The sequence below is a fragment of the Corvus brachyrhynchos genome, unplaced genomic scaffold (genome assembly GCF_000691975.1).
Source record: "Corvus brachyrhynchos isolate BGI_N302 unplaced genomic scaffold, ASM69197v1 scaffold162, whole genome shotgun sequence".
Lineage (NCBI taxonomy): Eukaryota > Metazoa > Chordata > Aves > Passeriformes > Corvidae > Corvus > Corvus brachyrhynchos.
This window is the reverse complement of record NW_008236696.1, coordinates 1,195,550-1,206,014: the sequence shown is the minus strand read 5'-3', so window position 1 is coordinate 1,206,014 and position 10,465 is coordinate 1,195,550. Positions and strand designations below refer to the sequence as shown.

The 10,465-nt window shown below is 42.4% G+C and overlaps 1 protein-coding gene across 1 annotated transcript; it reads left to right on the top strand.

Moving 5' to 3' along the window:
- The first annotated feature begins 10 nt into the window (after window positions 1-10).
- Window positions 11-9,567, top strand: TNFSF10 (tumor necrosis factor superfamily member 10). Its single transcript, XM_017726882.1, has 4 exons — window positions 11-3,690; window positions 5,165-5,207; window positions 5,894-6,013; window positions 6,713-9,567. The coding sequence occupies exons 1-4, from the start codon at window positions 3,502-3,504 to the stop codon at window positions 7,159-7,161; spliced, it is 801 nt and encodes a 266-aa protein (XP_017582371.1). The 5' UTR covers window positions 11-3,501; the 3' UTR covers window positions 7,162-9,567.
- Window positions 9,568-10,465: the final 898 nt, after the last annotated feature.

Genomic DNA, 10,465 nt, shown 5'->3' with positions numbered 1-10,465 from the left:
GGGCTGAGCCCCCGCTCCCCGCAGACAAAGAGCTGCGCTCCCCTTTGTCCGCGGCACAGCCGGGCCCTGGGTGTGCGCGGGGAGCGGAGCTCCAAGCCAGGGCACCTACAAAGTGTCTGACTCGAAATAAACAAAGTTGTGCGCTTCTGCAGGAAATGTGTTTCCCATCAGAGCGCGGATTCGCCGTCTCATCACTTTTGCGGTGCGGGAGCGCCGGGAGGGCTGGGTGGAACAGGCTCTGTCAGCTGGGCAGTCCAGGCGCCGTGGAGAAGGAGTGAGGAAAGCTCAAGTGCCTTTTAGATGCGTCCTCTAGGACAATGCATGGTTTTAAGAGTGTGACTAATCCTAAAGGAACTGCACCAGACAGCAAACATTACTGAATTCCCCAGAATAAATTGTTTAATATCCATTGTATAGTCTAGAAGCTTTGGTCTCCTTGCAGCCACCCTTCAGGCCTGCCAGCTGCTGCTTAACTCTTCCCTCCTCTTGCAAAAGATCATTTACACTCCAAGAAAGCTGCATTTAAGTTATAGTCCCATGTGTGTGGCCCTGCTTTTCATGGACCCCTTGTTGCTCAGGGTTTCCGTGAGTGTCTTATCCCAAATTTACTGTCCTGCTGTAAGTTGTGCCTATATGTTGCTCCTCCTGGCACAAAGGTAAACCTACTTGCAGGTAAGCGTTCTGTACATCTACAACTTCAGAAAGTATTGCATAAATGTAAATTACTGTTGTATATATGCACTCAGCGATGCATAATTAATCACATTATTATTAATAATGTATATATGCATATTGTGCTATATATGCACTTATTCCACGTTGGATTTAATAGGTGAAGTCTTCTGAGATGTCAGAGTTCTCTGTGAGGCAAAGGGTGTGCAGTGTTCTGCAACAGGAGCCAATGTTCATACTTGCAAAATGTATAAAACAGATTTTCCTGTTGCTGAATTTATAGCTGTGGCAGGAAAATGGGGGAATCACAGAAATGTGCTGACTTTATGAAATCAGGTTACATGATTGCTAATGAAGAAAAATATATAAAGGCATCCTCATTTCTCCATGCACACAGTTCAGAGTCCCTTGCTAACAAACTTGCCAATCTAAGTAATTAGTAACCACAGTTATCTTTTCCTTCCTTCTATTCAAATATGTACACCTGGGACACAACCACATCTCAGGGACTTGCCCAAAATACAACTCACAGTTTCTGAAGAATAACAAGCCTGCCTTTGGTGTGAAGGGATAAATCTGTCCAAATTTAAGTCATGCTGGGCTACAAACGAAGGCTGCTGGCTCTGGAGGGGGTACATTAACCACATATTCCTGCATGTGCCATTTGGTGCACAACCAACAGGAAAAACCTCATCTAGACACAGCCTGCTACTCCACATCCACATGGTGCATGTGGAATAAATCTCTGTAGATACACCATGATTTTTGTTTGCATGTTTTTCTTCCCTTTGATGTTCACAATACCTGCATTGCGCCTTCACCAAATTACTGTGGACTGCAGGCATTTCTGTCTTTACAAAAAGTATGCTGGTAACCAGCAGGGTTTTTCCACTACAGCTGTAGTAGGACTGATTAGGACTAGGAGTATGACATTTGTTTAACTGTTTTGCTTTAAGAGGAAGTACTGAGACAATAAAATTCTTATGCTTCAGGATATGGGGCTGCAAGGACAACATCCTCAGGCTTCCTTCTGTTTCAAAAACAGTCCAGTAACCACTCCTAACATAAGAGAGAGTCTTTACAAGATAAGATTCCTGCAGGACTTGTGTCCTCAAAGGGTTCAGTGCTTCAGATAAACCTCATTTGAGTAAATCTTACAAGAGAAATTCCAATCCTTCGGTACTGTAATATGCTGCTGCAAGGTTGCATTCCCTGAGGATTTCAAACTGCATACAAAACATGGTTCCAGTGCCAGGAGAGTAAAGCTGTTTTGGGGAAAAGTGAACAGGTAAGGTGGAGGCAGAGGCACAGGTGGGAGGGCAAAGCTGGGAGCTGAGCTGTGACAGGTCTGCAAGAGAATAAACAGTAACCTCACAACTTGCCTACGTTTGGCTTTTTTTCTTAAACTCGTCAAACTACTTTGTTATAGAAGCTCATTGTTTAGTTAAATCTGTCAGAGCTGTAGTTTTACCTCAATGAGCACATAGTATTAATCACTTTGAGTTCTTGAAACTTGATTTAAAAATACCACTGTACTCCTTGGCAAAGACACAGAAACCCTCACAAACACTCATAATGGGGGCCCCTTTTCCGGCCCCTTTTCCTTCTGCTGCCTACAAAACACAACATCATTTCAAGTACTAGCTGAAGTTCAGTGGAATCTGCTGCTGCAAACTGAAGGTGGGACTTGAAGGAGGTGAAATCTCCTCCCCCTGGAGCAGGAAATCTCTTCCTAGACACCTTTGTTTTCTAAAAGCCAGGAAAAGCATGGAGTGTGAAGGAGGAAATCCATTTCTTGCTTTCAATACACCAGTCTCAAGGACAGCTAAAAACTGGTACTTGTAGAAAAAAATGCATCTGTTTAGCAAACCAAACCAAGCTTCTTTAACACAACAAAAAAGTGAAATTTAAATGCTACTACCAGAATTCCATCTGAATGCTTTGCATGTTTAGTGCTGTTTCCTCCGAGTTCCCGCAGTGCTTTGCTGGCTCCACAAGGCTGACCAGTCTGTAGCTGATGCAGCAGGAGCCCAGCTCAAAGCAAACAGGGGCTGGTCACAGGTTCTGTGCTCCCACATTAACCAACAGCGCCAGCTGGAGTCGCATCCGCAGGGAGCTTGGACAGAGCTTTCCGCTAGGAAAGCTCTCCCAGTCAGATTGCCTTGGAGCCAAAAGGAGTTTTGCCAATCTCTTCAAGCTCATTTCTCTTTAGCAGGGAAAAAAAAAAAAAAGTGTTTTCTCTATGACTGGAGGATAGAGATAGATATTTGATATTTTCATGTCAAAAACATCTAGCATTATAATTTTATTTGGGCTCAAATGTCATTTCAGTTGTCTGGACTATTATGACAAATGCTATTAGGAGAGACTCCAAACTGGATATGGGGAGGATATGGAATGGATATATAACAGCAAAAGTCTGGATTACAAATGGAATTGGCTGAAAAGACAGCATAAAAAATATGTTTAAGTTCTAGTATTTGTTTTCAATAATATATTTTAAAAACCCAAACAAACAAAAAAACCCCAAACCCTTCTGTAAAAGAAATGTTTTCAATGCAGAACTAGAGGAACTAAAGGATTTACAACATGAGGGATTTGGGTATTGAATTTTCACAAAACCTATTAAATTGATACCAAATTTATATCCATGGAGACAATGCAAGCATAGTTTTGCATGTGAGGTATGCCCTCATATTGAAATATGTCAGATCAGGATGGATTAAATCCTCATGATGTTCATATAGCCCTACTTGCACCAGGAAATGCTTTAGAGAAGTGTTCCTTAGCACAGTGAATATAGTGACATACCACAGCTGCAGACACATCATGGGTGAAAAATCCTGGCTTTCCCCTCTGCTGCAGCTCCAGGACTCGTACTCGAAGAGCGGCATCGCTTGTCTCACCGGGGAGGAGATCGGAAATTCCATCCAAAACTTGGATCTCATCGAAAGCGAAGACAGAGAAGCTGATCCCTGCTGGCAAGTAAAGTGGCACCTGGGAAAGTTAATTAAAAAGGTATTTGGGAACAGAGTGCTTGGGGATGTTACAGCTGAAAGAATCCTAATAGCAGAATAAAGGAGGCTCGGATTGTTTTATTGCAAAGCAATTGTCAGGCCACAGCTCCAGCTGCAGAGTGCTTGCACTGAAGCAAAAAAAACCAAAAAAACCCCAACCCATAAAAGTGGTTTCACTGCATTCAGGAAATAATAAAACAAAAACTATCAGCTTTTACTAAGCAAATGCCAGTGATGGGTTGGCTTGTCTGAAATACCTCAGGATAAAGGGTTTCTACCTGACCATACAGATCACGGTGCTATCAGAGCTGTCACTGCCTCTTTGGAAATACAGGGACACTGGGAAGAGAAAATGAGATTAAATGTAACACAGGGAGAGCTACAAAGGTGCCTAAGGAATGGTCCAGTCATGAGCTGGGCGATGTAGTGGTGGAGGAAAGAGCAAGTGAGCACACAGCATCGGGCACAGCACCTTCCAGAGAGCACCTCCTGCGTGACTTACACACAATACACATAATTTTGGCTACAGAGAACAAAGTCAGTCTGGCTGAACAATCGCAGAGGCTAAAATCTTCTGGAATGGCTTTCAAAACCCCATCTCCAGCACATAAACAAACTGATCCATAAAAGTTCTCTTCTGGCTGAAATTTCCTGGCAGAAACAGATCTTGCAGTCCAAAACAGATTCTTCATTTGTGTTCTGAGATCTCGGCTCCTTTGGTGGAAGCTCTTCCAGTGAAGTCCCTGAACTTCTGCATAGAGAAAGCGTTGTTTTGGTCGGTGGATGTTTACACATCTAATATATCTGTTAACTCCCTGATTGCGTGGGAGGAGGTAGCCTGGGTGCCAGAGTAAGTTACAATTACAATAATGTAACTAATACTACTATTGCTAATAGGATAGATGGATAAATAGAAATGTGACAGGACAAAACCCATCAGTAAATGGCAATAAAGGCCTTATTAGCCAGCCAGGTAAATCATCACCATGCTTGCTGCAGCTGTACCACTGTCCATACCAAACTGGTTTGTTTCAGCAGTCAGCAAACAGTTATGAAGAAGGGGAATGCACAGAGTAAAATATGCTGGTTTAAGAACTTAGATAGGTAGAGGTATAAAAAAAAAATTAATTTAATTTCTCAGATCTAAGACCCTGCAGTTCACACTAGCAAGTATTCTGCAAATGGAAGCTGGTGCTTGGACACTTCTCTTATTTGAGAGAAGTATGAAGGTCAGATTTTTTCAACAGATTTATGCCTGAGCTCTTGAAAATGTTTTCTCATGTCTTTCATTATCTAAAAGATGTAAACATAGAAATTCTTTATTACAACAAAGTAATAGGTGGGGTTTTTTTCTATTTGCTTGTTGATCAAATCCAGAATCCTCTTTATTCATGAGTAAAAAAAGGTGTGTCTTTTTCCTGCACCTGTCAGCCCCAGATGACAAGCTAATTCATTTTCTCTGTGTTTGTTGGCAGATGATGTCAAGAAGCTACGAGGAAAACATATCTGCAATCAATGGTATTATAATAATTTTATTATCTGTGGTAAAAAGGAGCCGCTAGTGGCACTTGATGTGTAATGACTTGATTTTTTAGAAGTGCGGAAAATTGACTAAGATCTTGTACTGGCATCAAGTCATCAAAAAATGATTACTTATTACTAGAAGGTGAATTTTCAGGAGGCAGAAATACAGTCAAGTGGTTACAGCAAGGTAATTATGCAAGGTGGATGTAGAGGACTCAGCCTGTAGATCTCAGTCCCGTGTGTTATGGGGGACATTTAAAAAACCCTCCCCTTAAAAAGCTCCTGGAACATGCAGCACAAAGCTGCAGAGGTGAGTTAAGGAATAGCTCTGCTGAAGCTCACACTAAAGATGCTGGGAAAAAGCATTAGAATCTCCAAGTGGAGATTCACGGGGAAGATTAGGAGTATTTAACCATAAAATTGAGTACTATGGGTTATTTTGTCTGTTGACAACTTGAAGGCAGAGGGAGGAGAAAAAGGAGAACAAAGAGGCACATAAAGACATCTCAAGAGCAACAGTGAAAGTGGAATTTGAGCCTTATTAGCCAATAATTAGCCATCAGTCCATGATTCAGTCAAAAAATGACATACCTATTCCTTAAAATCAAGTCAGATGGAACAGATGTGCCTTCTAATGTTCTTCCTTCTGATGTGGGGTTTCTTTTCTCCCCTTCCTTTAGTTGAAAGGACTCTGACACTGCCACACACGGAGGGGCAGACGCCGCGTGGTCCCACCCGCAGGATCGCGGCGCATCTGACGGGCAGCAGCAGCAGCAGGAGGAGTGCCCTGTCCTCACGCAGTAAGGAAAACCTCTAACAACAGTTAAAGACCACAGAAATGACTCTCTAGTTGCTAGCCTCATGCTTACAAACACTTTTTAATACTTATATCGGGTTAGTAGCAGGAAACAAATCATCTTGTCCCACGCATTGGGTTTTTTCTGCTAATTCTCACCAAACAGAGAGAAAGCCCATTTCCTCTGGGCACCTCCTAACTCTTCTTTTGGAACCTTCATTAGGGGGAAAAAAGAATGTAAATGTCCTTCTTCCTAGTGTTAAGTTTTCCTCTTTCCTTTCATTTCCTTCTGTCGGTTGTGCGAGTCCCAGCTGCTATGGTGACAGACCTATTAGAAATGTGAGACAGACAGGAGAGACTTGACATTTGGACCATGTTGATGAAGGGCTTGCTTGGGTTTCTGCAGCTTCAGAGGGTATCAGACACTAATGGATATTTTTATTTTGTTACTAAGTAGAAGCATGATTTTTTTTCTCTTACTTGGGAGACAAATATTAAAAATAAAGGCAGTTCATGTTAATTCCCACATAAAGCTTACTTATGGACCATCAAATTGTTGTGAGAATGGACCTAAAGAATGGCTGGGAAGAGCAGGTTTCCTTACTTCATTATTAAAAACCAGGCTCCTCAGCTAGCAGCTGCCCAGCTTCACTACGTGGTTTTGAAGTTAACATTTCTCTTTTTTTTTTTTTTTTTTCTCCAGTAAGTCCCTTGCCCAGAAGAGGGATTGGACACAAAATAAACAACTGGGAATCATCAAGAAAAGGCCACTCCTTCCTTTACAATGTGGAGCTGAGAAACGGCGAGTTAGTGATACCCCAGACGGGCTTTTATTACATCTACTCACAAATTTACTTCCGATTCCGTGAAAACGAGAACGAGGACTCAGATTTGTTGGGACAAATCAGGAACCCCAAACAGCTTGTCCAGTATGTTTACAAACTGACTAATTACCCTGAGCCCATTTTGCTGATGAAAAGTGCAAGGACAAGCTGCTGGTCTAAAAAGGCGGAATATGGACTTTATTCCATCTATCAAGGTGGTGTGTTTCAGCTGAAGAGAGAGGACAGAATTTTTGTCTCTGTCAGCAACAGTGACATAGTTGACATGGACAAAGAAGCAAGTTTTTTTGGAGCCTTTATGATTGGTTAGAACATGAAAATCATGATCCCAAATGGCCCAGTTTTTCTAGTCAGGGACAGCCTAAATTCCTATAAAATAGGGGATAACAAGCAAAAGCTGTATCGATACCAACAAGAGCAGACTCCCCTTTCTCAGCTCACTCACCGCGAGGTCCGACCATGCCAAGTTCTGTCCCAGCAGCCAGGAAGAGCAGCAGCAGCTGGCTGTGGGTGGCAATGCTCTGTGCAGGTACAGGCAGCCAGGCTGGGGATGTGTGAGGGATTCACACTCCTCAGGCCATACCTTTGGCCAGAACCCCGGGCAGGTGAGTGCTCACCAGCAGCAGAGATGCTCCAGGCTGGCTCAGCTGTGGCACGAGGGATGGCGGATGTTCCAGGTCTGGCTACTCGAGGCTCAGACTGGATATCAAATTTTATTTGTGGTCTCCATTGGGACCCTCTCTTGAATATGTCAGCTCCTGTAAGGAGCTTTTGTACATCCTGTTCCCCAAGTGCCCGTGGAATTTCTCCAGAAGTTTTTTGAACAGGAGTTTTGCAGAAGCTGCACATCTTCATCTCGTCTTAACAAAGCACTTAAGCACCTAATTAATTTTAAGCACACAAACAGTCTTGACTACATCAGGGTATCCACATGCTTGAAATTAAGTATGTGCTTAAGCATTCTCCAGGATCATGTCTTGAGTAAACACATTTGTCTTGTTTGGGATATTGTACATAAGAACAGCTGCTGGAATGGCACTGAAGAGCTTTTGAAATCAATCTGTGTTTTGATCAACATTTTATAACAGTGCCTATTTACTTAATTACTGTGCTGCAGACATCTCACCAGGCTTCCAGTAAGTTCAGTAATGCAGTTGCTGTTACACTTATTGGCAGCAAGAACTGGATCCAGAAAAAAAAAAAAAAAAAGGTGGGTTTCTGTAAATACTGAATTCTGTGAGAAATTTGCAGCAAGTTAGGCATGACAAGATTCTTCCATGTTTATTTGTACTGGTCTGTGTCTGGTAGGATGTAATGTAGAATAACACACCCCAATGACTAACATTTTAAGGAAAACAGGCACAACTATCTGTACTTAAAAAAGTGCTGCTTATTTAGGTAATGCTGTAATTATTTGATTTTATTTTTAGGAATGGGCAGAAAATTGCCATAATTTTTTTTTGCAAAATACATTTTTTTTAAAAAATGAACAGTATATTTTTTAACTCTATGCAAATGACTATTTTGTATTAAAAGGATTTGAAACTTCAGACTGTATGGGCTCAATGCACAGCAAAAGTCAGGTAGTGTAAATCAGCACATCTGTAGCATTGTCAGTGGAGGAATAGCAAATTGGACCATGAATTCATTTTGCCCAGATTCAGAGAAAACAGTGGGGAAGGTGAAAAAAAAAATATTGGAGGAAAAGGAAGAGAGTTCTGCAAATGTTCCTTTACATCAACAGAGTGATGGCAGGAGAAAGTCTGGCTGTCTATTTTTTTGAATACACGGGGGTTGCTGTGGGAACCCTCCCATTCACCTGCATGTTGTGGTAATTAAATCACTGGGCAGCCCCTGCACATGGGCCTCACCAGTAAACAGGCATCGTTCATCTTCCTGCCAGCCAACAAGAGGGGATTAATAGACACAAGCCCCTGGATTTATCTGGCCATTCAGACAGGCAGGTGTGTTGGCTCACTTAAATCCCTGTGTTGGAGCAGCAAGAGAAGAATTTCAGGAACACCCTTCGTTTGGCAGGTTAGGGCAAAGAAACACACCAGTGTACACTGAAAATAATGAGTTTTAACTTCTGCCTGCTGTTTAACAGTGTCACACACACTGTTTTCAGTGGCAATCAAATATGTGAAATTCTTCACCATTTACTGGAACACTTTGGTTTTTGCCTCCTTCTGAGATCATCTGTTTTGACAGAGAACAGAAAACATTTCTACAGTTTTCTTTATGATTTCAGTATTTAATTCAGAAATTGTCTCCCTGGCAGAAAAGGCTGGAGAACAGAGCCCTTCCCTACAACCCTGCATGTCTTTTTTTAAATGACTTTTGTAGCTTCTCCTTGCAAATGGACTGGGCTTGGTGATTTCAGCGCAGGACTGACCCCTGCTATCAGGTTTGGTCTCTGCATGCAGAGCATATTGCAACAGGAGTCACACCAAATAGTAATTTTCTTAGTGATCTGAAGGCATGTTTGCCAGATATTATCTTGGGGGTAGATTATCAAGGGATATCAGACAGGACACTGTTGAAGAAGAATGGAAAAATATAGCAGGTTCTGTTTGTGCTGTGTCCTGACTCACACTTTTCATCTCACTTTATGCTGAATGACATATGTAGCAAATTTTTATAGGTTGCATTAATGTGTGAATATTGTAAATTTTTCTACGTGCCTTTTATATAAAACGTTTTTACTAAATAGTTATTTAGTCTTGCAGTGATTATTGGTGTCATCTTATGGCTTCCATAACAACCCTGTCTTAAATCATTTCCCTGACATTCATTGGTATCAGATATAATCCACTAAATGCCAGAAATGGTTGCAATGCAAAGGACAAAATGCAAACCATTGAGCAATGCCATATTGTGTAATCCCATAACTGGCTTCCAGATCCCAGCTGGTGAACAGCATCTGGAAGCAGTAGGCTGAAGAAATCCCTGAAAACAATCTTGTGACCAGAGGACAAAACTCTGAGCATTTCTCTTGAGGTACTAATCATGTTTCTGAGCTTTAGCAATTATTTAAGCACTGGGAATTCTTATTTAGAAGCAAAACATCTGATCTTTACTCATTACCAAACTACAGTAGAAGATGTTTGTTCAGCCTGGAGAAGAGAAGGCTCTGGGAGACCTTATAGCACCTTCCAGCACCTAAAGAGGCTGCAAGAGAGCTGGAAAGGGACTTTTCACAAGGGCTCAGAATGACAGGACAAAGGGTAACGGACTCACACTGCCAGAGGGCAGGGTTAGATGGGATGTTGGGAAGGAATTCCTCCATGTGAGGGTGGGGAGGCCCTGGCACAGGTTGCCCAGAGCATCTGTGGCTGCCCCATCCCTGGAAGTGTTCAAGGCCAGGTTGGACGGGGTTTGGAGCAACCTGGGACAGTGGAAGGTGTCCCTGCCCATGGCAGGGAGGTGGAACCACTACACCAAGGGATCATGTTCTCTCTGAAGTTGGGGAGTGAGTCTGAGGAAGAGGGACATGATGCCCAAGTGTGACCCAGTGACACAGTGAGCTGAAGCACGGCCAAAAGCTGAGTCTAAACCAGCTACCTCTGAATTAGTGACCTCAGAGCACGGCTTTGATTAATAAACCAGCAGTG